Source organism: Phalacrocorax aristotelis, chromosome Z (genome assembly GCF_949628215.1).
Source record: "Phalacrocorax aristotelis chromosome Z, bGulAri2.1, whole genome shotgun sequence".
NCBI classification, from domain to species: Eukaryota; Metazoa; Chordata; class Aves; order Suliformes; family Phalacrocoracidae; genus Phalacrocorax; species Phalacrocorax aristotelis.
In genome coordinates, this window is record NC_134311.1 from 38,708,618 (window position 1) to 38,734,441 (window position 25,824).

At 44.2% G+C, this 25,824-nt stretch overlaps 1 protein-coding gene across 1 annotated transcript; it reads right to left on the reverse strand.

The window, feature by feature from the left end:
• Nucleotides 1-9,731: 9,731 nt before the first annotated feature.
• On the reverse strand, nt 9,732-19,937 carry IDNK (IDNK gluconokinase). The gene is given in 6 exon segments (XM_075078568.1): nt 9,732-15,048; nt 15,050-15,373; nt 17,566-17,609; nt 19,104-19,190; nt 19,702-19,732; nt 19,840-19,937. Coding segments are annotated over 6 exon segments (558 nt in total). The 5' UTR covers nt 19,881-19,937; the 3' UTR covers nt 9,732-15,017.
• Between the last annotated feature and the right edge of the window lie 5,887 nt (nt 19,938-25,824).

Sequence of the window (25,824 nt, forward strand, 5' to 3'; positions counted from 1 at the left end):
CCCTGGGCTCCATCTGTCGTATCAGTCTGTCAAGGTGGGAGAGATGGTGTGTGTGGCGCTGGGTTGCTGCATACCGAGTCAGTCATCGTTCCATCACTGCTGCACGGCTTGTTTCACAGTTCATCTTCCATGGATTGGGAAGCTCGTACTATGATATCATTGATACAACACAGAGATGACACAATATGATATAGCAGTTCGTGTTGTGCCATTCAGTTCATTGGCTGTTTTTGCCCCAGATCAAATCCCCTTGAGGCACCTGTACCACAGAGGCTTTACCTGCTTCGCTTGCTTGATTGCAGCGGACATTTCACATTCGTGGATAGCCTGTGCAATAACATCCATGGTCAAGTCCACCCCTCGATCATGAGCCCACCTCTATGTTGCATCTCTCCCTTGATGGCCTGAGGTGTCATGGGCCCACCGAGCTAGAAATAGTTCACCCTTATGTTGTCAGTCCAGAACCACCTCAGCCACTTCAGTCTTGGCAGCCTGATCTACCTGCTGGTTGTTCCGATGTCCTTCAGTGGCCCGACTCTTGGGGACGTGAGCATCCACATGATGTACCTTTACAACCAGTTTCTCTACCCGGGCAGCAGTAACTTTCCACAATGTGACAGCCCAGATGGGTTTGCCTCTGCGCTGCCAGTTGCTTTGCTTCCACTGCTGTAACCACTCCACAGGGCATTTGCCACCATCCAGGAGTCAGTACAGAGATAGAGCACTGGCCACTTTTCCGGTTCAGCGATGTCTAAGGCCAGCTGGATGGCCTTTACCTCTGCAAACTGGCTCGATTCACCTCCTTCAGCAGTTTCTGCTGCGTGTCATGTAGGACTCCATACAGCAGCCTTCCATCTCCGGTGCTTTTCTACGAGGCGACAGGACCCATCAGTGAACAGGACATATTGCTTCTCATATTCTGGCAGTTTGTTATACAGTGGGGCTTCTTCAGCACGTGTCACCTCCTCCTCTCGTGATAATCCAAAATCTTTGGCTTCTGGCCAGTCCATAATCACTTCCAAGATTCCTGGGTGACTGGGGTTTCCTACTCGAGCCCGTTGGGTGATCAGTGCAACCCATTTACTCCACGTAGCATCAGTTGCATGGTGTGTAGAGGGGATGTTTCCTTTGAACATCCAGCCCAGCACTGGCAGTTGGGGTGCCAGGAGCAGCTGTGCTTCAGTACCAACCACTTCTGAAGCAGCTCAAACCCCTTCATATGCTGCCAATATCTCTTTTTCAGTTGGAGTATAGCGGGCTTCGGACCCTCTGTATCCCCGACTCCAAAACCCTAGGGGTCGACCCCGGGTCTCCCCATGTGCTTTCTGCCAGAGGCTCCGGGTAGGGCCATTCTCCCCGGCTGCGGTGTAGAGCACATTTTTTACATCTTGTCCTGCCCGGACTGGCCCAAGGGCTACTGCATGAACTATCTCCTGTTTAATCTGTTCAAAGGCTTGTTGTTGCTCAGGGCCCCATTTGAAATCATTCTTCTTCCAGGTCACTTGATAGAGAGGGCTTACAGCCAGACTGTAGTTTGGAATATGCATTCCCCCAAAACCCACAACCCATTAAAAAGCGTCTGTTTCCTTTTGGCTACTTGGTGGAGACATGGCTGCTATTTTGTTGATCACATCCATTGGGATCTGATGATGTCCATCTTGCCATTTGATTCCTAAGAACTGGATCTCTTGTGCGGGTCCCTTAACTTCACTTTGTTTTATGGCAAAACCAGCCTTCAGAAGGATTTGGGCTATTTTCTTCCCTTTCTCAAAACCTTCTTCCGCTGTGCTGCCCCACACGATGATGCCATCAATGTACTGAAGGTGTTCGGGAGCTTCTCCCTGTTCCAGTGCATTATGGATCAGTCCATGGCAAATGGTAGGGCTGTGTTTCCACCCCTGGGGCAGTCGATTCCAGGTGTGCTGGACACACCTCCAAGTGAAAGCAAACTGTGGCCCGCACTCTGCTGCCAGAGGGATTGAGAAGAATGCATTAGTGATATCAATTGTGGCATACCACTTGGCTGCCTTGGACTCCAGTTCGTATTGAAGTTCTGGCATGTCTGGCACAGCAGCACTCAGTGGTGGAGTGACTTCATTCAGGCCACAATAGTCTACTGTTAGCCTCCACTCTCCGTTAGATTTCCGCACTGGCCATATGGGACTGTTAAAGGGTGAGTGGGTCTTACTGATCACTCCTTGGCTCTTCAGTTGATGAATGAGCTCATGGATGGGAATCGGGGAGTCTCGGTTGGTGCAATATTGCCGCCGGTGCACTGTTGTGGTGGTGATTGGCACCTGTTGTTCTTTGACCTTCAGCAACCCCACAACAGAAGGGTCCTTTGAGAGGCCAGGCAAGGTAGACAGCTGTTTAATTTCCTCCGTCTCCAAGGCAGCTACACCAAAAGCCCACCTGTACCCTTTTGGGTCCTTGAAATACCCTCTCCTGAGGCAGTCTATGCCAAGGATGCACGGAGCCTCTGGGCCAGTCACAATGGGGTGCTTCTGCCACTCATTCCTGGGTAGGCTCACTTCGGCCTCCAATACAGTTAGCTCTTGGGATCCCCCTGTCACTCCAGCAATGTTGATGGGTTCTGCCCCTACATAGTTTGATGGCATTAAGGTTCACTGCGCACCAGTGTCCAGTAAAGCTTTATACTCCTGTGGGTCAGATGTGCCAGGCCATCGGATCCACACAGTCCAGCTAGCCCGGGGTCGGGCTGAAGGTCGGGGTAGGCTTGCCATCCCACCTCCTCATGTAGTCTCCGTGGTCACACAGGTAAAACCATAGGGTGGCCTGTGGTGTGTATCCTCTCCTTTGAGCAAAATGATGCTTATTCCTAACAGCCGAGATACTGGTCAGTACCAGTGGGGAGTAGGACACGTCTTCTTTGAGTTGCTGGACCTCTCAGGATAGTTTCTCCACAGCAAAGACTAGCGAGGAAGAGATATTTGCTTTGTAATCCCAGAGTCTATCGCTCACCTCCACCACCATTGGTGCCTCGTCCCCTCTCAAGGACATCACTGCCAATGAATTTGCATACGAGGATGGTACGCTCCGTACAAACTTCTGCCACATGGGTCGTATGCACTTGGCTTCATCTGGATCTTTGGATGACTGTTGATGGTCCAGGTCACCATAAATCACCTCAAGCACAGCTAATTTCTTTAGATACTGGATACCTTTCTCCATGGTTGTCCATTCTCCTGGGTGATATGTAACATCTTCTTTAAAGGGATACCTTTCCTTCACTCTGGGCAGGAGTCGCCTCCAGCTGCTGAGGGCTTGTGTTCTTTTTCCAATTGCTTTGTCAAGGCCCCCTTCCCCAGAAAGGGATCCCAGTTGTTTGGCTTCTTTTCCCTCTAACTCCAGGCTACTGCCCCATTATCCCAGCATCGGAGCAGCCAGGTGACAATGTGCGCACCTATACGAGGGCTGAAATCTTTACACATATCTCACTACTCACTCAAGGTCAGGGCTGGGTGGTCTCTCTGTTTCATTTATGACTTCTTCCTCCTCTCCTCATGATGGCCCTGCTTGTTCATCATCCCTGTCTAAACGACTTGACATCCACTTCCAATATTTCTTCTTGTGTATGGGGGCGACTGATACTGGTACGGGCTGATTCTCTGAGTCAGATCCAGTACTTATCGTGGGGGTTTGACTAGCCACAGTGCTTGTCGTGGGGGTTTGAGTGGCTGCAGTGTTTGTCGTGGGGGTTTGAGTGGCTGCAGTGTTTGTCACGTTGCCTTTCAATCCAGAGACATTCTCTTCCCCCTGGGGGCACTGAACACTGTTGAGCAGGGCTCGGTACGCATGGGCCAGGCCCCAGCACGTTGCAGTTATTTGTGTCTCTCTGGAGTTCCCAGCGTAACAACATACTTTCTCCAAATATTCTACTAGTTTTTCAGGATTCTGCACTTGTTCAGGGGTGAAACTCCAAAACACTGGGGGTGCCCACTGCCCTAGGTATTTGCCCATGCTATCCCCCATGCCCTGCCACTCGTAACTATCAAGCCTTGGGGCAGATCTCTGGGTGGTATTCTTAAGTTGCTTTCTAACCTTAGTCAAAACCAAAACAACATGCCCAAAAACTAACGATAAGTATAACTTAACTGTCCAAGGATGTTCAAGATACAAAAAGGTTGTTGTAATAAAGGCAGAGACATCATAGAAGAAAGTTGCAAAGATACCATTCTGTATTTTCTCCATACAGAATCTCTCAGAGGAGGAGGTATAATTGCTAATCGCCTCAACAAGGTGGTATCCAAAGTACAGTAATGGTTTCAGCAAAAACCTGAAATACCAGATAGAACTGAAAACCAGTGTCTGCATAACAGATCTCGTAGGCAAAACATTACTGATCACAGCAGAACACAGCAGACTAAACAAACCAACATCAATCTTTGACAAAAACTGCAAAAATGAGAACATGATGCTGTGACCAGCAGCTGTTATTATCTTGAACCCTCGAGCTCCACATTGGGCACCAATAGAGACTGTCACGGTTCAGCCGGCAGCTCAGCCCCACACAGTCGCTTGCTCACTCCCCCACTGGTGGGATGGGGGAGAGAATCAGAAGGGTAACGCTCGTGGGTTGGGATAAGAACAGTTTAATAATTAAAATAAAACAACAAAAGATGCAATGGAAAGGAAAACAATGAGGTGCAAAACCCAGGGTGGGGCGGGGGAAGGGGGAATGAACCACCAAAAGAAACTGCATGTGATGCAGCCGCCCACCGCCCGCTGACCTGACGCTGCCAGTCCCCGAGCAGCAACCGCCCCACCCCCCCACCCCACGCCAACGGCTGCCGTTAATGTACTGGTCATGGTGTCACATGGTATGGGATGAATGTGCCATTGGCCAGTCGGGGTCAGCTGCCCTGGCTGTGGCCCCGCCCCTCCCGGACCCCTGCCCACATTGCACGAAGCTGGAAAGGTCTGGAAAGGTCCGACCACCACAGGCACCACAGTGAAGAGAATTAACCCCTTCTCAGCAAAAACCAGCACAGTCAGTTTGAAGCAAAATTATAATGCGGTATAAATGAAAAGTTGAGCACACATCAGCATATAGTCTAATCTAAAAACCTTTGGAAAAGCCACATGTGCCATTTTGTTGGCAGTAACTGCATTGTATTCTTCTCACGGAAGAGGAGTTTCACTCACTGTCCGGTGATCTTGTCTCTTACTTTGCCAGTAAGTAAATTGATCAAATACTTCTGATGCATGGTACTGGAGAAAGTGCAAGATCTCTTGGTTGGCCTTGTCATGATCCACTGTTGGGTTGAACAGTTTGGCAGAGGTTAAACCCCTTTGCTTTCCAGCCAACCTCAGACAATTCTTGGAGGTTGGGAGTGGCTGGGCTGAACTTCTGATTAATTCCAATGTGTTATCGTGACTACGTTCCTTTTACATTCTCAGAAACAGAATTAAGAGTCAAAACGGAGTCAAGTGCCAAGTCACTTTATTTGGCCAGAAATAGATACCCTGTGGCTCAACATTGGTGGTGAATATTGAGACAGTGATGAGAGAAAGAATACAAAGAAAGGCAGAAAGATTAGATCAATAACAAAAATTTTAGCTATGAAGGCCAAAACATTGTAATCAACTCTAAACAAGGCCAATGCCTAACATCCATAACAATTCAGTTTTCAACTAAAAAAAAAACCAGACTGGGGAGACAAACAGTTTATGCAGTTTGGACTGTGGATGACACAGGCTGAGGTACAGCTTGAATTTGTTTAATTCCATCAGGTGACACAGTGGGTAGAAACTGCATATTTGCGACAACACATCAGATTAACTGCATGAAACATGGGATGACACATGGCAAAACCAGTAACATTTCTAGACCACACAATAGGTAAAATAAGATTCGTTTAACCCAAGGACCTTCTGGAAGCCAGGAGAGCATATCAACATTCCAGCCTTGGACGGGAACATGAACTAATTTCTGTATTCCAGCAGTAATTTGTTCTACAACCTTGCCATTGTCATCAATCTTTAAACAACAATTAGAATCATTCAATTTCCCACAGACTCCACCTTCTTCGGCTAGAAGGAGAACCATGTGATGCTGATGAACTGCAGTTCACATTCGGGTTGCCTGATCTGTCAATAGGTCTTGCAGCAGGATAAAGTGATTTAGGTTGTAAATGGGTTCTTGAGCACCACTAACCCATTCATTGGGGTTCCATGTTGCGGGTCTGTAATGTCGTATGATACGTTGAGGGGTCCACACATCTTTACCCCAGGACTGGCCACTCCCATCAGTGAGGGAGGTATCAATAATTTTGGATCATTTTTCCCGCTTCAAATCATCATATACTTGAACACCTAAATGTTTTCCACCTGCTTCTAAGAGTAAGAGAAGCTAGGGACAATCACACCAACATAACATATTTCCGACCAATTTGCTGGCAGTGCTTTATATGCATGGTTTCCACATATCCAGTAGTGTCCCTTAAGGGCCACTGATCCATTAGCAAAAGGTCCTCTCCAACGTCCCACATGGGGTGAAGGGTCAAAGTAAGGGGTAGGTTCTAAATCAAATGGGTCACTTCCACCACAAAAATATTGTGATTCCATTGTGGTGTTTTCACAGCAGGGTGAGTCTGAACAAAGTTTTTCCCACATCCCTCAACAGAGCCAGTCTATTCTGTTATGAGGTTTACAGTTGTAAGCTCCGGCTTCCTGGTCCCAAAGAAAATCATGGTCTACAGTGTCACCTCAACTGGCATTAGGTGTAAGAGACCAAAATCTGGGAAATGCATTTGTGTATCCTTTATCATTCACTCAGTCATAGGTATATATGAATTCACCCTTTCTAGGTGGCTCTTCACCCACCTGAATGGCTATGCTTAATTCTGATACATCCACTCACATGTGCTGTTGCCCATGAAGGGGCCATCCTTTTGTGTTCTAGCCAAACAATATTTACCTTTCTCAGGAAATTGTATGTGCCATGGTGAATCATGTGAGCTTTCCCATGTTTTGTTCCCATTCACTTCACTGTACCTGCTCACCAACCATTTCAGTAGCAAAAGTATAGCTACCCAGGGCCAACCTGATAGACCAAACGGTCCTCCACCTATCCAGCATTTCATGAGATTGTAAACACCTGCTATTTGTTCAGCCAATTGCATGAAAGAATTCTTCATATCATTCCCTTCAGCCCCAGAGTTCCTGAGGGGGTAACTGATTGATCCAGGGGTCGCGGTCTGTACAATACACCAAAACAACAAAATTGACATTTTGCTCTACACATCCAGCCTAGGCTTACAAATGTTATGAAAAAGATCACAAAACCACAAATGGTTACATAAATCAAATGTTGATCATGCCACATTCAGTCCTTTCCAACCAAGGTCTCCTGTGAAATGAAACTCAATATTGACTCACCCTGCTTGGGCTTTGTCTGCACAGTTAAAATGAGGGGACAATCTAGCAAGTGTTAATTTTGTGCTCCTTTCTCCAGGCATCTTTAGCCTTCCAGGCATGCCTAGTAAGGGGTTCAGCGAGTACGAGGGGGGTGGCCCCAATGGTAACACACTCCATACTGCCACTAACTCTCCCACTTGGGCACTGCCCTTGCCTTCGGTTATTTCCCTCTTGGTATCCACATTAATAGCCTCAGCCCAATACTTCCACTGTTTGCCCTCTCACTTGGCAGAGGCATCTGTGAACCACACATTTCGCAGCTCCTCTGAAAAAGGTGGAGCAATTTTAACAACAGAAGGGCAGTGGGGGTACCCTCCTCCAGAAGGTTTGTCACTTCTTCCTGTGTGTTTAACACCTTTGGGACACCTTCGGTGACAGAAAGAACACTACAATAATGTACAATTTTAGCATACCATTTTCTCACACTATCCCTTTGAGCCACCCTGTCAGGGGGAGGTGTCCCTGCTAACACAGGCTTAATTACCTTAAGGGTCCCCCTAAAACTATAGGTTGTTGGTGTATGGTTTGCTCTGCTTTTCTAAGGGCTAAGCTCACTGCAAACAAACCCTTTTCCCAACTGGATTATCGTTTTTCGGTGTACTTAAAACTTCTAGAACAAAACCCAATCAGTCGGATAGGACCTTCTGGTCCCTTCTGCCAAAACTGAAATAATTCCTGCACTACTTTCCCCCACCCCCACACTTTCCTTCCTGACCGCTGACGGTCGGGGTTATTGTCCCTCCTAGAGCGGCCGTAGTTCTTTCTCCTTCTGAGGTGTTTAGAATTTTTCCCTGTAATTTGATCCCGATGGGTTTCAGGGATCAGGGAGTTCCCAGATCAGGGGAGTCATCCTCTCTGTGTCCACAGTCATCATCATTGGGGAACTCTGGTTGGGCTTGAGCTCCTGATCGTACATCATTTGGAGACAGGCCGCCTCCTGCACAAAGGAGAGAAAAGAAAAGAAAGAGAGAAAAAAAATGTGAAAAAGGGTACGAGAGGGAGGGAGGGAGGGAGAGAGTGGGATTGTTGCGATAGCTGTCACCACGGATCTGTGGCAGTCCATCTGCTCCAGGCGAGGGGGGAGTCCGGGTGTCCGATGCATCTTTGAAGCCAGTGGAGGGGAGGATGTTCCTGTTTATAAGGTTGCTCTCCTGCATAGTCAATAACATTCCGCATACCCCTGCCTCCCACACGGCGGTGGGGCGCATGCCCAGTACTGTCACTAGAGGGTGATAGAAAGTTCTAGAGGGTCCAAGCCCCCCCCATATGTTGCCAGTCGGCCTTGGGCCCGGGCGTATGCGCGGGACGAGTACTCCAAGATAACAGGGCACACATTCCTGTCCGGTCGACCTTGGTGATTAAACTATTTTGCTCAGCTGCCGCAGTAATCAGGCTTTGTTAAAGAAACTATCCTGCCAACAATGTTGAGAGAAGTTTCTAGCCCCTGACAGGCCTTCGGATCAAAGTCTGATAGGTGCAGCGGCGCAGAGTGTTAAACAGAAATAAATAATAGAATCTGTTGGTAAAATTAATTTAATAAAATCAAAACCTTTTAAAAATGCCTACAGTTTGGGTACAAAATTATTATTCTTTTATTTCCTACTGGGTGATCAGGCTCACCACCACATCTTCACAGTGACTTCTCTTGGGTGGGTGGCTTTCATTGCACTGAGGACAAGGCTGTGATATGGAAGCGATACAGAGCAAGTAGATTCTGTAGAATAATCACTACCTTTTCACAATGACTGTTTATTAGGATCTTCAAAGTAACTGATTTGACTTGACTTTACAGCGTGCCTTACTGGGACCTTGCCTTGAAAAAGCAAGACCCCCTGCATTCAGAAGGCAGGTCCTTTTAAAAACACAATGTGTAATATCCACAAAAGGCTACTGTCAAATGAAGGGGCAAGGGTGAGATGGGGAAGGGAATAATTTTTACCAAGTTTTACCAAGACACTCAAACAATGAATCTTAACAAGCATGAACACCTATCTTGAGACAACATTCAGTTCACCTACATAAGTATTTTAATTGCACATTACGAATTAAAAGACACTATATTTGAAGTAAAATTTTATTGTATTTCCACAAGAGATGAAGTTTGACCTAAATTTTCAATTAAGCCCTTGAGCTAAGTTTCCTTCTTGAAGTACAATTGGTATTTATCAGTACCTACTGTCAACTAGTAAGAACAGTTACTTTCTTGTAAGTAGTGGTGAAACACTGAGTCATCTCTTGCATAGGAGGAATTTTAGTTTTGTCAGAAAACACAGTAACTAGAACAAGGCTGATAAGTAGGGTAGACTTTTTATTACATCTTTAACAATAAAAGAAAGATCACACTTACTGGTTTAACAGTATATTACACTGTTCCTCTTTGTGTCCCCTGCCCCTGTACCCGTTGCCCCCTTTCAAAATTATTTCTTCAGAAGTACCATACTCCCTTACACCTCTTCTTTCAGAAGCAATCTTATAGTTAACTCCGAGCACTTTGTTAACTTGTATTTGAAAACTGCTGCTTGCCTCTTGGACCAGAAGAAGGGCATGTGTGCGTGAAGGTTGTCTCTTTATTTTCCTGCTTTCTTCTCTTCCCCTACACTGGACCAAGTGATCTCATAGGATTGTCTACACAACTGCCTTGCCTGATTATCAAACTGCTGCTAGAGAAAGTAACGGCTACAGAAAGAAAAAAGCTGGAGGTTGTGGTAGTGTGAACTGACAGGCGCCTTTTAAAAGATTTAAAATGCAAATATATTGAAATCAAATGCTGTTAGAGTGCTATTGGGAACGTGACAGCAAGGTGGCTAGTTTTGTAAAGGATGGGGGTCTGCCTACGCCTCTTGGTTCAGTGCCTGCATAATAAAATAAACACCTCAACATAGAGCTGACCTGGCAGGCGGCTGGGTCTGTTCCTTTGCTTGTGTAGGTAACCTGTGATGTTTAAGACAACTATCATTCCTGGGAGTAGTTTAATATATGAACGGATACTGCTGTTTGGATCTAACATTTCATTTTTATTTCCTCACTGTAGCATTGCAAAATACTTATGCTGTAGTAGGTACAGTATCCACACAGCATGTTATGACTTGTGCTTAGCACATGTTTTTGAGGAGGTATAGTGCATGTACCTTCCACAGATAACTTGTGCTCGTGGCAGAGACAGGAAAAGCAGTTTCTAACTCTGGATGTTTCCTCGTTCATTTTTGCTGCCTTTGCTAAATGTATTTCAAAATATGGACAGAAAACTTGCATCCAAATAACCTGAGCTAAATATAAATAAGATACCCAACTAATCTGAATTGCAACTAACCTAAATACAACATCCCTGATACAGTGTTAACTTCATTTAAAAAAGAAAAAAAGCCAAACCAAAACCAAAACAAACAAAACACCTAAGTAAATGAAATGTTGTAGGGTTGTGTTTGGGCAGGTAAATGAAACTTATGTACAGGGATTGTTCTGTGATCTTTTCCTTCCACTGTACAAATGCACATCATCATTAAAATCAGAGAGGGTTTGTATGTGGCTTGCATTTGGATGACTGACATCTTAATCTTTTAATTTGTGATGCACAGGATATAAGTGAACACAAGTAATGCTTTGTTGTCCTTCAGACTACCAGGAACAGACTATTTAACTACCTAAGTTGACAACAACCTTCTACACAGTGTCTGGAACTGTCTCGAACTGTGGAGCTGGCATCCACAGATCGCCCTGTGAAATGCAAGGTTGCTATCCTTTTTAAGCAATTTGTGCATTCCTGCAGCCGCACGTGAACAGGCTGGCAGAAACCAAGTGGGCTTTCCCTGTAGAGGGGAAAAAGCAACCACTCCTGCAAGCCCCCGTGGAATTAGCATTGTAAAGTCCGGAGACACGGCACTGTGGCAGAAGTTTAAGAAATAATAGTAACTTTTAACAGTTCTGTCCAGCAAAGTACACAAGCCTGGTTCTGTGTTGGGGAAAATAAATCAAACACCAGATGGAGCTAATGAAAAGTTTACCAGGAGCCTTTCAACCATCCTCTTCTAAAGGAAGAGTTAAGAGGAAAAGTGTCTGTAAGAAGTTGTATTCCTGAAGATTGAACCCTCACTTTCCAGTGAAACTAATGGCTTCTTGGTTTCTACTTTTTTGTTGTGAGGGGCAGATTCTGCAATTTTTCTGGCTATATCTATCCCCTTCTGAGATGGAGCAAGGTAGAGGCAAACTCCCTCCTCTCCTGAGATTCTGAGAGAGAAGCACAGATGCTTGGCATTATTTTCAGATCAGCATTCTGAAAAACAACTGGTGTATTTTTAACAGCTTGCTGTGTTCATCCATGTACTGCCAGCTTCCCTTTCTTGGGAACAGGAGGATCTCATGAACACTAGGTCTGCAAAATACGACTGACTTTAGGTGCTGATAATTTCTAGTAAATGCAGAGGCTAGAATAGTGAGGGTAATGGAAGGATGTAGGTGGGAATTACAACCTTCAAGCACAGCTAATTAGGATGTAACAGACTAAAGTACTGAACTCTGGTAGTGAAAACTGCACCTGCCATTCACAAGATTAATGGTATGTTAATTTAAATGGTGGCTTCATTCTCCTGTCAGCATAATTTGAACTGTGGAAATACATTGTTTTGTTTTAAGTAAAAGCAAAAAGCCAATATATTGAAAGGTTAAGGGAAAGAAATATTCCTGTCATTGGATCAAAGAGTGAGGAATACCTGGACCTAATTTGCAGAAGCATGAATTGCCTGTAAGTAAGAACATACTATTTTGTTTAGAAAAGGCTTTGAACACCCAAGGTGCTTACACAGACTTCCCTAAGAGAAAATGGATTTTAGGTGTTGAGTACAATTTTCTGTTAGTGCCAGCCACTCTGTAAGCATGTTACAAACGCTGGCAAACAGATCTGAAAATTGGAGTCTAACCTTTTTGGCACTCACACGTGAGAATGTTGCCTAATACTGTTTTTAATTTGAAGGTCTGATCATTTGTTAGTGATAGGATGGAGCTGCTTTCCCATCACTGTACAGTGACCTGATCTAGTTTTATTGTGGCTGAAAAAAAGTCGGTGTAAATCTCTACTTAATAGTGGGTATATTAGGAAAGCTCTTTGTAAAACGGTGTATTGGAAAAATATGAAGACTTCTTTTAAAAGCAGAGGTACCACAAGAGGGTGCCATTTCTTCGATTTTCTTAGCTACCAAACTCACTTCTACGGTTCTGATGAGCCACTTGGTCTGCAGAGGTGCCTAGTCTCTGAAATGTGAGGGTGTTAAGAACCAGCCAGACATGCCTGTCTCTTGCACTTAACTTTGTCTCTGAGTCTTAAGCTGGCACACTGGCTCTCAGAAGACACAGGCTCTGAACTGAGACCAAGCATTTTTTTCTAGTGCTGCTGTAGCAGACAGCAGCAGACTAGAACAGGTAACTGACTGGTATTCTCCCTCCAGGTCATGAACAAACAGGAAAGGAACACTTCTGACTGGGTGTGTAATGTCTACAATCCCAAATCTGTATCTAAAATTGGCTGCTTTCAGTCAGATAATGACCATTTATTGCACTGATTTAAGCACAGTAGTTTGTCTAGTAAACTGCAAAGCCCTTGCTACTCATCAAAATGAGAACCAAACCAAATGTTTTTAAACTAGTTATCCAGGTGAAAAATGGCAGAGAGATGCTGCTAAACATGAGTTTTGCTTCTACAGGAGTTCATCCATCATTCTAGAAATAAAAAGTTGCATGAGACACTAAAAATAATCCATGTGCAATTGGCTCATGGGGATGACTCCAGCCGTGACTCAAATATTTCTTAGAAAAACTATATGTAGTTTTCATTGTTAAACTAAAAAGGCACCTCTCGTGTAACAAGGCATAATGAACTTTTAAAGAAAACCTTATGCAATATAAAAGGGTTTTAACCTTAAATTCTGTGAGCTAAGTAACTGATTAGGTAGGATTTTCTGATCACAAAAGAAAAAGATGTGAAAACTGTGTTTGAAATAGTTTAATCTTAAGCTTTAAAGCAGTTGTATAAACACCTATCAATAAGCATATATTGGACTGGACATTGGCTGAGACGGAAGAGTAAAGCACACCAGAAAAGGGAAGTGAAGGAAAAGGTCCAACTGTGAAAGAGTAAGTGTTTCTAAAAGAAGGAAAGTTCTGTCAATCTTGTATTCAGCATCTTAGATCACTGGTTGACTCTCTCTCCACTGCACTTCTGTGGGTATGCTTTGAACATGAATGATGGGAGTTCAGAGCCAGTAAGATGCCACATATACTTTCACAGAATCATAGAATGGTTGGGTTGGAAGGGACCTTTAGAGGTCATCTTGTCCAACCCCCCTGCAGTGAGCAGGGACATTTTCACCCAGATCAGGTTGTTTACTGTTCTAAAGCTTTCCATACAATTATATTGTGTATAGTCTCACATCCCTCCCCCTTTTCTCACATTTTTTCAGCTTTTTTGATGCATATAATAAAGAGTTAATGAAAGCTCTCATGAAGGCACCAGTGCCCTGGTGAGGTTAGCAAGGACACAAACAGAAGCTACACCTTGTTGAAAATCTGGCAGTGAGACAGTGGTAGTGTCAAGCACAGAACCTCGTCACGTGTGTTCCTGCCTCTTACACTTCTAGAAAAAAATATATTGCTTCTAAGACAGCTGCAAATTATTTCATCACTTAATAGAAGTAGTGCCCATCTCCATCTTTGACAGAGTAAAAATTAAAATGAAGAAATCAAATTATTGTCACCCTTGGCAGGCATCCTGGTTTCAGCTGGGAGAGAGTTAATTTTCTTCCTAGTAGCTGGTGTGGTGCTGTGTTTTGGATTTAGTATGAGAATAACGTTGGTAACACTCTGTTGTTTTAGTTGTTGCTGAGCAGTGCTTACACTAGTCAAGGCCTTTTCAGCTCCCCATGCTCTGCTGGGTGCACAAGAAACTGGGAGGGGACACAGCTGGGACAGCTGACCCAAACTGACACCAGGAATATCCCACACCATATGACCTCATGCTTAGAATATAAAGCTGGGGGAAGAAGGAAGGGGAGGACCTTCAGAGCGATGGCGTTTCTCTTCCCAAGTAACCGTCATGCACGATGGAGCCCCGCTTTCCTGGAAATGGCTGAACACTTGCCTGCCCATGGGAAGTAGCAAATGAACTCCTTGTTCTGCTTTGCTTGCATGTGGGGCTTTTGCTTTACCTATTAAACTGTCTTTATCTCAACCCACGAGTTTTCTCTTACCCTTCAGATTCTCTCCCCCAACCCACTGGGGGGGAGTGAGCAAGTGGCTGTGTGGTACTGAGTACCATTTTCAAAAGCAGGGTCTTCCTAAAATGGGGGGTTTAACTTCATATGGTGAAGGGTTTAAAAAGTTGTTTTTTGAAAATTTCATCTTGTATGTCTTTTACAGAGCCATGATAAAAATATCAGCAGTAGTAAACCAGCTCTTAACATTGCAATTCATTTAATTATTGGAAAAAATAACTTGTTTTGATGTAATAATCAATTTAATAATTAAAATGCTGTTTCAATTCCCTACCCTTGATATCCTTAAGGGAATTTCTGTATGTTAAATTCAGAAACTTACTCCAGAAAAGCCTCACCCTGAAAAATGCTCAATCTCCAGCAGTATTTCAGGGAGAGATTTTTCTAGATTGACAGTAATGAAGTGTTCTGGTGAACTAGGAGGCTCCAGAATATCAAACTGAGACTTGAGAAGTCCAGGTGGCATAAAATGTTCTCTCCTTTTCTCCAGGCGGCCAGCAATGATGTCTATAGGCCCATCCAAATGAACAAAGAGAATCTTCAGTGCTGCATTTTCTCCCGGTCGCTCTGGCTGGTTGCTTTGAATTGCAGATGCTCCACTAACTAATACATGCCTATACATCTTCTTCAGTGCAGAACAGGCCAGAATTGCGTCTTGCCCAGATAAGTCTTCTCTATCCAAAAGAAAAAAAGAAAAAAACAACCATCCACATGTGGTACAATAAAATGGCTCATTAGTTCTGCTGAACAAGGGAGGCAAGCCCTGGATACTTGCTGAGGACAGCCTTGGGAGTAGTGGAATTTTTTTTGGTCATTTTGACAGGATTTTGAAACCAAATTTCCAGTGCAGGTAAAGATGTAATTTGAAAGTAAGGACAGGCTAGCCAGCCTCCTGGTAAAAATCTCCATCTTGGCAACCTTCTTTATTAGCCACCATTCTTTCCCAAATTAAATTAAATTCTAGCACAAGGAAGTATCATGATAACTTCCTTAACTGCTGAGAACAGCAGCAACTGAATATCCACAAAAAACCCCACCCGCTATCTATAAAATTACTATACTAATCTGTCTGGAGAGTAAGTGGTTGCTGAACAGTACAGAGCTTTGTTCTTAAATACGTATGCAGGTATACTTCCAACACCTGTTTTCACTGTCTCAGATTTAACTGTTGTGTTAAATTTTATGTTTCCTGTTATTCCTGTGTTCCTAAATTTTGTGTTTCATTGGCAGCACTCCACATATGCCAACTTCAAGTTAAGCAACAAGTTTGATGCAGCTAAATTAATGCATTGCACATGTGCTTTTTATTGGCAAGGTTTCTTAAAATAAAACAAGCATTAAACTGTGGGTGTGTCTCTTCCACTGAAAAGCAAATCCAGAATTAGTTGTCTCTATGAAGAGTGACTGAAATGTGACCTAAGATTTGGTATAAACCTATTTAAAAATCATGCTATGTTCATCAGATTTTGGTTCATAGGAAAGTAGGAACTTACAATACTTACTATTATCACCTAGGTAGGCCAATGCCAGCCTCAGCTACTTACATGTCCTAGTAATTAAACATTGGCACTAGGCTCTTTTAAAATATACTTGATTTTGCAAGGTTTCTGGAGCTGAGCAGTGGCCTTGGGCTAGCAGGTCACATAAAACAATGGACCCAGCCTAACAATCCAGACAGATAAATTTCTCAGTGAATTAACCCATGCTCCATGGAAGTACGCTCACCTGATATGCACAAGCAAGTAACTGCCACTGTGTAAAGCCAGGCTAAACAGTCCCTGCTCTCCCAGCCTTTCCTCATTTGGGAGATGCTGCCATCCCTTCATCATCTACACTGCCCTTCGTGGGATGCTCTCCAGTACATCCATGTCTCTCTTGTAAACGGGAGCCCAAAACTGGACACAGTACTCCTGGTGCAGCCTCACCTCCCTTGACCTACTGGCACTACTTTGTCTAATGCAGCCCAGGGTATCTCTGGCCTGCTTTGCCAGAGGAACATATTGTTGGCTCATGTTCAACTTGGGTGTCTACCAAGGCCCCCCAGGTCCTTTTCTGCACAGCTGCTTTCCAGCTGGGTGCTCCCCAGTGTCCGGACTGGTGCCTGGGGTTGTTTCTCCCTGGGGAAGGACTTTGCACTTCTTAAACTGCACAAAGTTCCTGTCAGCCCATTTCTACAGCCTGACAAGGTCCCTCTGGATCAGCCACTCTTCCCAGTTTGCTGTCTTCTGCAAACATGCTGAGAGACCACTCTGCCTCATCACCTGGACCATTAATAAAGATGCTAAATGGAACAGAACCTAGTATTGACCCCTGGGGTAAACTGCTAGTTACTGGCCGCTAGCTAGAATTTGTGCCACCAATCATCACTCTCTGGGCCTCGCTGTTCAGCCAGTTTTCAGTCCACCTCCCTGTCTGCTCAACCAGCTGATACGTCCATCAGCTCCTCTATAAGGATCCTATGGCAGATGGTGTCAAGCGAACCTGACACCATATCTCACTCAAACTGACAACATTTTACAAAACTTTGTCCTACTGTCGTGACTGGTGTATTTTGTGGTTATATTCTTTGTAAGTAGCTCATGTCAGGTTTATTGCTGAGCTGGATCCTTGAAGTTACTTTTACATAGACAGTAGAAAACCAACTATCATTGGCAACAATTTTCCTAATGCTATTATTCAGGGATTTTCTCACCCTCAGGAGTTATTATGACAGCTTAGATTAGTCAAAATAGAATGGCTTTATGACCTGCGGGATGTTTTTACACTACTACATGCACTGCTGCTTTGGAATGCAATGGGGAAAATACTTCTGATACATTTTTTTTTTGTTTTAGCCCAAATTCTTTAAAGCTATGTGTCCTCTTACCTCCTTAGTATATCATGCAATGCACAAAGCCAAGGAATCCTGTCCTAGAAAGAAAACAAGTTAGTTCAAAATTAAGAAATTGATTTGGAACAGTTGCTTCTAACACTGTAAGCATTTGACTACAGATGAAAATTAGCATTAAACTGTACAGCAAGTTCAGTTTTGATTCTTTCTTCCTAATGTGGATTTGTTACCACTGCCCAAAGGCTAACGAGAAACCCTAGGCATATTATCAATAAGATGTTTTTAGTGGAATAGTACTTTTTATATTACAGACACCTAGAAGTATCTGGTGGAAGCAATATGTATTTATATGTCACATACACCCTGTAAACCTTTGGACGACAGTCAACTTTTCACTTGCTTCTATTATATGGTTCAAATATACAGTCCCAGCTGTTATTTCTTTTTCCTTATATCTCGGCATACACACAATGCTTTGGATCAAAGTTGAGGTTTTCAGGAACAGACAGATCTAAATTTAGTTATCTGCAATAACTTAATTATATCATCTTTAGGACAGTAGCAATCACCAATAAATGTAATCCTAGCCACAATTTTGCAATGCTTTCACTCAGCAGTTAGGCAAACACAATGTGAGTGATTGATCAGCTTCTCGTTATAGTCCTATTTCAAGTTTTAAGCTCCCACAAACTTTTGTCATACCTATTGAGCACTGGACAACTGCTCCCATTTCATCTTTCAATGCTGTTACTGCTGGGTGCGCACCAGAAATGATAATATGGACAAATAAATGCAACATTTTTTTGTTATTGTCATTACAGAATAACTTCCCACCGGCTTTCAAGAACACTCTCGCAATTTTGCACCTCTGGTGTTTCAGAAGAGATGCTTTCCTCTTGCTGGGCACCGCACACCCATGGTTGTTGAGTCATTCAACTGTGAAATGCTGCTTTAGATGACATACTGGCTTATACAAACTTCCACTGGTGAAAGATTTTTAACAAGAATCTAGAATATTTTTTCAGTCGATAGAGAGTGCTTTGAAGAACTCCCTAGTTCAGCTTTATGTTTCTAGAGGTTTCCCAGAAAAAGTTCAAGCGGTGTTATCTTGCAACTTTTTTCATTTACTCAAGTCTCTGAATTTGTTAAGTATCGTACAACTAAACTCAATCACTTTTATCCGTTTAGGCTGAAGAACAGGTTGAAGGAAAGGAAGCACATTCTAAGTACAAGCGTATAAAACATAAGATTGTGGAGTAATCACTGCAATAACTGGAAGTTATGAAATACTTCAGCAGAAACATTTGTCTGTCTTCGTGTATTTAACCGAAAGCAGCAGCATGCAATCTAAAGCTGCAATTCTGTATATTGATGTAGAGGGAGAGATTTCTGACAAATCCCGGATCAGCATCGAGCCCCTTGTGAGCTACCAAGCACACTTTGATAGCTTTTCTTTTTTTTAAAACAGAATCCTTTGTAACACAAAAAGCCTCCCCCTCGTGTCAACTGCAGGCCTATGCCAAGGTGGAGACAAACATGTCCGTGACTGTTCTTTCTGGGTTTATACCAGGTACCTCATCGTTTAGTGGCATCCCTTCTGCCATCTTCTTTTTATTCTCTGGAGAGTGATAATCATCTGCATCGTAGAACTTCCATCCCAGCTAAGGGAGAAATAAGTAGGATTACGGATCATTCAGCAAAAGCTGCCGAGGTAATAAGGATGCTAGAATTTACAAGGAGGGCACCTAAGGAATTACAGGCCTCTTACACCACAGCAGGAATCACCACCTGTGCCATGAGGATGAGCAGAAATCGCAAAGCCAGCACGGCAAGCAGCAGCAGGGGCTGGTGCCGGAGGGCGCGACGCCAAAGAGGGCCCTGCAGAGGGGCGGCAGCCCCCCACACCCCTTCCCCCCACACACACACCCACGGGCACGGGGAGAGGCGGGCCCCACGGCCGACGGCGGCGGGCACGCCCTGGGCCCAGGCCGGCTGCCCGCCGCCGGGAGGGGAGGAGGGAGGGGGGACAGGAGGAGGGGCAGGAGTGGGGGAGTGGGGGGAGGAGGGGGGGAGTGGGGGGAGGAGGGGGGGAGTGGGGGGAGGGGGGAGAGGAGGCCTCTCGCTGGGCGGCACGGGCGGAGGCGCATCAGCCGCGGCGGCCGGCGGCGGTACCTTCGCGGCCAGCCGCGACCCAACCGTGGTCCTGCGGGGAAGCACAGACAGCGGGTTACAAACCCCACCGGGCAAGGGGCCCAGACCCGCCGCGGGCCGCCTCCGGCAGCGCCGAGCCGGAGCCCCCCCGGTACCTACTTCCCCGAGCCGCTCACGCCCATCACCACCAGCAGCACCATGGCGATACCGAATCCCTCTGCGCCCCCTTCCCTTCCCTTCCCTTCCTTTCCCTCCCCGCCCCTTCCCTTCCCTTCCCTTCCCTTCCCTCCCCGCCCCTTCCTTCCTGCCGCCACGGCCGCGGGAGGTGTCTGCGGCGAAAGCGCCTCCTCCTGCCCAGGCCGCCTCCTCCCGCCGCCCCGCCGCCTGGTCCCCCGCTCCCCTGCCCCGGCACACGCCCGCCGCTTTCTTCTCCCGCCGTCGCTCCTTGTGCTGAAGTTACCCCATCCTCCCCCTGACCCTTCCCCTCGGAGCCCTTCTGTCTGCCTGGTCGGGCGCTTCTGTGCCAGCCATCCCCAGCTGTGTTCACTGTCTGCAGCCTCGGTAACGCGCGAATTAATAGAAACAACGATTCCTGCCATGTGTGTTAAAGCGTGCATTAACGCCTGTTGGATGCTGTTTTACCCTTCGCTTGTAAAGCTCTGCTTTTAAAATTTAATTAACCCGTTAGCCATAGAACCATAGAATGCCCTGAGCTGGAAGGGACCCACACGGATCATCGAGTCCAACTCCCTGCACAGGACAACCCCAAATTCACGTCATATCTCTCAGGGTGTTGTCCAAAGTGCTTCTTGAATAGCGTCAGGCTTGGTGCCATGACCACCTCCCTGGCGAGCCTGTTCCAGTGCTCCACCGCCCTCCGGGGGAAGAACCTTTTCCTAATACGCAACCTAAACCTCCCCTGGCACATTTTCCTGCCATTCCCTCAGGTCCTGTCATTGGTCTCCGGAGAGAAGAGATCAGCACCTGCCCCTCCTCCTCCCTTTGTGAGGAAGCTGTTAGACCGCCATTAGGTCTCCCCTCAGTCTCCTCTTCTCCAGCCTGAACATCCAAGTGACTTTAGCCACTCCTCATACAGCTTCCCCTCTAAACCCTTCACCAATTTTGTGGCCCTCCTCTGGACACTCTCTAGTAGCTTTATACCCTTAATGTACTGTGGTGCCCACAACAGCACACAGCACTCGAGGTGAGGCCGCACCAGCGCAGAGCAGAGCGGGACAATCCCCTCCCGCGCCCGGCTGCAATGCAGCGCTTGATGCACCCCAGGACACGGTTGGCCCTCTTGGCTGCCAGGGCACACTGTCGGCTCACATTCAACTTGCCATTGACCAGAACCCCCAGAGCCCTCTCTTGGTTAGCCATGCCACAGCTAACTCAATTTCTGTATTTTTCTTAAGGATTAACCAAGTCATATTTTTAAATTGTGGCAATGCCCTTAGACACAAAGTATTTGTGCCATTAGCATGCATGTATATCTGAGCTTAAGGATCAAACGCAACACTGCTGCCGATCAGCTCTGATGGGAGCTTTGCTGGTAGGGGAGCAGCATTTGCAGTGGGAGCTGCTCCACCCGCATGTTCCAGAAGAACATGGTGCGTGGCCTGCTCTCCTGTCAGGCATGAGCAAGGCTGCTGCTGTATGTAGGCATTTATGTTGAAATATAACCAAGAAAATCTGTGGTGTTTGTGTCAGGTGCTTTGTTTTCAGCTTCCTCTCTTAAAATTCAGCTTTGCAAGATCACATTGTATCCTAGGTGGAGAAATTGCTGCCTCTGGCTAACGCTGCAACAAGGACCGCAGCGTGGCAGTAGTCGGGAATAACAGAAATCCCTGCACATACAAGAGGCTTTGGGTGCGAGGCTCTTCACAGGAAAGGTTCCAGTCTAAATAAATACAGTCTAAATAAATATGGATGACATAATGTGCAAGTGGAGTAATGTGGGTTTTTTTCTTTTTTTCCTTCTGGCAAGTATTGTAGCAGGTCTGTGTCTTGCCTGGAGGTGCGGAGGGAACACCTCCCGAGAGAGACGAGGTAGAGTGAGGCAGGGGAATAGGCGCGCCCAATGGGTGTGGGACGTCCCAGACCTGCACCTCATGCTCCTGACTGATGGCCTGTGCCTGCACAGCAAGTTGTGTTACTGTAAACAGTGTTTGTTATTCTTGCACAAGCCACGTACGCCGTACATGAGTGGCAAAGTTGATTTGCCTAGTGGGCATGGTGGGCCTGGCAGGGGTTTACGGACTTTGGCAGATGGGTCTGAACTGGCACTTGAACTAAACAACCAAACATCTGGAAATTCCAGTCCAAGGTCTATGTATTCTACTTACACACAATCCACAGGCGGAAAAAGAGGTAACGGTCAATTGAGCTCAGACGTCTTGTAATGCTCCAGAGGGGCGGGCTAGCAGGTACCTAGAGTAGATGGCCTGGTGGTAGGGCGTTGGGAAGGTAAGAAGTATCCATGAAAAAATGGCAACACTGGTTGGACACCGAGGAGGCTCATATCATATTGAATGTTGCACTGTAGCTGTAGGAGTCAGCTGCTAATGCCTTAGAGACCACAGTTACCACTGTAGAATGGTGCATAGTAGGTATGTACTTTAGGTTACAGGAACTGAGTTGTTCCAAAATAGGCAGTAGTGCTAATTCTAAATATATTGATGTAATGTTGCTTGTACAGGTCATAATTGTTTGACACAATATGATAGATCTATCCATGTTTAAAAAAGCTCAGATTTTAAAAATCATGGTGTTTTTGTAATTACTCCTCAAATACACTGTTATATGAATTTTGAAATGGTGTACCTTGCTTACTTATCCAAGGCTTCATCCATCTGTGTGAGAAATTGTGGTTTGAAATAATAAAAGAGGTCTTAAATGAACACGTTATTAATCATACTGATTCATCCAGTTAGTTTTAACTCTTTCTTTCTGCAATTTGCCTTATGGTTTCTCTGCTATGGGACAGATAGAAAAGTATTTTTATTCTTCTTTAATTAAAAAAAAAAGTTTCATGGGCACTGCCATAACAAAAGACATGTATTGAAATTTGAAAAATTCATTTTATGGGAAAATATCTCCCTGTTTTCATTATATACATTGGATTTCCTCTTTGGGGTTTTTCCTGTAAGGAAAGACTATCTAGGTAATTGCAAAATGAGTAAGTTCATTGCTCAGACATAAAAAAAAAAAAAGCAACAAAGAAAACCCACCAAAACTTTATCCAGATAAAAGATCTGATAGTGGTAGTGATTCTTAATGAACTAAACTTAATTTGTTTCTTCTTTACTACTATTTTAAGTTAGCTCCTCCTTTGAAAGAATAGATTTATTAAATGTGTATCAGTTAATTAGATTATATCACTAGTTTCTCAAATAGAAGTGCTTCTTCAAAATGAGGAAGATTGAGTTAATCCTAGTTTCTGAAGCTAAAAGGGGTAATGTGACCTTATATGAATCAAACCTTGAAAGAAATTCTCAGAAAGTACATTAAGTCTCCCAGTCTGCATGAAATTTCATTTCCTTTGCAGTGCACTTCAAATAACGTTATGAATGATGGATGTCTTGCTTTTTTTTTTTTACTGTTATCTGTCTCTGACCATTTAATTGAGGTTGGAACTGCCTGTATTTCACATACCTATTATGAGTTTCTTAACAAAGACCAGACCCTTCCAAGTTATTAGGCTACTACCCAAACAGCCCAGTCCTCAAATTACTAACAGGCCACAATGATTCCTTTAAGGCACCCAGCGACTGAACACAAATTATACTGTAATAGCAGCATGATTGTGCTAAAGTAATTGAATTTGCCTGCATCTTTTCAATTTCTTGGCTGATTGATTGTGAGGCGGGGGAAATGTTTCATTCTGATGAGAGTTCTTGAGAAATCCAAATCAAAAAACCCCAAAATACCTGTGGTCGCTTCACCCCTGGAAGCATTATCACAATTGCTATTCCCATTCCCAGAATTGAAACCTTAATTGCTCTGTCACAACAAATCTTGAGATTTTGTTAGCCCCAAGAGCAAGTGTCTGCCCCACCTAGAGTGCACATCCAACTGCTTTTGTAGCCACCTTATCACAATTTTATCCAGCTTGATTACTACAAAGCAGAGAAAACATCTGTTTCTCTGTTTGACAGCTTTTTTTTTCATAATACAGAACTTTGCATTTTATAATCTAACTGCTATTTTATATCAGTGTATTTGCAGGAAGTCTTGCCAGAAGTTCTCTTTTACTCAAGCCCAGGCTAACAAATCACGAGCATTCATTGTCAGAGCTGTACAGGCAGCAGTGCACTCTGCAGATGCTGCTGCAGGGAGGGGAAAAGGAGAGGGAGAAAACTGATTGAATTATACAGACGCCAGAGCCTGTAGGCAATGTGAAGAAGGCAATTATATTCAGACTTCCTGCTGGTGTGGTTCATTTGGTTCGTGCAGATATAATTCAGGTTAGTGATCAACTGGAGAGATGACGGGATAAAACTCAGCTAAATGGTTGACTTAACAGGATCACATTGCGGACGCTTCAGTATCCACTTAAGGTGTGTTTAACTAAGTTGTAGATCCAATAAGATATGTGGATGCTTTTGGTTTGAGTTGAATGGGGACTTCTCTTCCAGTCTGTCTGAGTCACAGACAAAATAAATATTTTTTTCCACTTAGTATTTCTTTAATAACACGGAGAGGCTTCACATTAGTCTTTGTCATTTAACGATATATGCACATCTTAGAGAACCTATTCTGATGCTGTCATTCCATTGAAGACCATTTGCCATAATTGGCATGGGTGCCTTCTCTCTGGCATATAAAATTCTTTTTATTTCTAATGTTGGCAGAATATATGACTTGATCCTGAAGCTTTGATATAGTTATATGAAAAAGTAGTATGGTTTCATAAATTCCAGAGTACATTTACATAGCTGAAATAGGAGACAATGGAATGTAAATGTATTCCGATGTTTTGTTTATTATATTTAATAACAAGTGAAGTTAAAATATAATGCTGAAGGAGGAAGTGTCAAGAGTTAAAAGGCAAAAAAACTCAAGAATACCTACCATCATGAGCTCCTAGCTGCTAAATAATTTTCCAAATACTATATTTTTAAAATACTCTAGAAAATGGCGTTCAGTGTATTTTTTGGCTTTTTGGAGTATTTTCAGTGTCTTTCTGAGCCTCTCTGGTTTGACTAATTGTCTGATGATGAACTTGTGGAATCCAGTAAAACTCTATCCTCTACTTAAATCAGCAGCCTGATTTTAGAGAAGGGTAACACGAAATATGAATTAAAGAATTTCACTTTCCTGGAGCTATTTCTATTTGCCTTTACTGTACCTGTCTCCTTCACAAAGATAACAGGAAAGGTCTGTTGTATTCAGAATATTGCCACATTCAAAGTAGAAAAAAAAATTCCCACACTAACTCCTAATTGAAACTTATCACAGTGTAACGGTGAACTACCATAAAAGTGCACAGACCCATTAGAGCTTGCCAGCAACATCCAGCACCATGGACGTTTGTTTCTTATAAAAGTGAGGGTTGAGATACATTGGGTAATTTCAACTTCCTGAATCTTAAGGAGAGAAATAGAAGCAGCTAAGGCCCAAATTTATGTAGACCTTTAGGGGTTCAAATTAAATCCTGGATATATATTGACAGTAAATACAAGTTAGAGAGTGTTAATGAGATGTGTTCACTGTGAGGAGAGTCACTGAAATAGCCTATACTGCAGTGTTCTGTTAGTCACAGTTAGTCCTCATTATGAAGTAAATCAGCTTCAAATTATGCCTGTGTTAAAACTGTACCAACATGCGCTGGTTTTCACTGGGATAGCGTTAATTTTGGATTTGTGCTGGGAAAAAAATTGTCAATTTGAGGAATCTGTCAAGCTTTCAGACATTTGGGATCAGTAAATTAAACTGAAGCTGTTATAGGTTTAAAAATCACATTAATTATTTGTGCTATCTTATCCCATTTTTTCATACTGAAGTGCAGAGCTTTAGGTACGATGTTCATAACATAAAATACTAGAGCTGTAAATAACTTCTTTTTTTTTTCCAGTTTGTGGTACAAAGAACCCAGGTAAGAGGGAATGGAAGTGACTGCACTTTGTTGCTTCTAAGTGACAC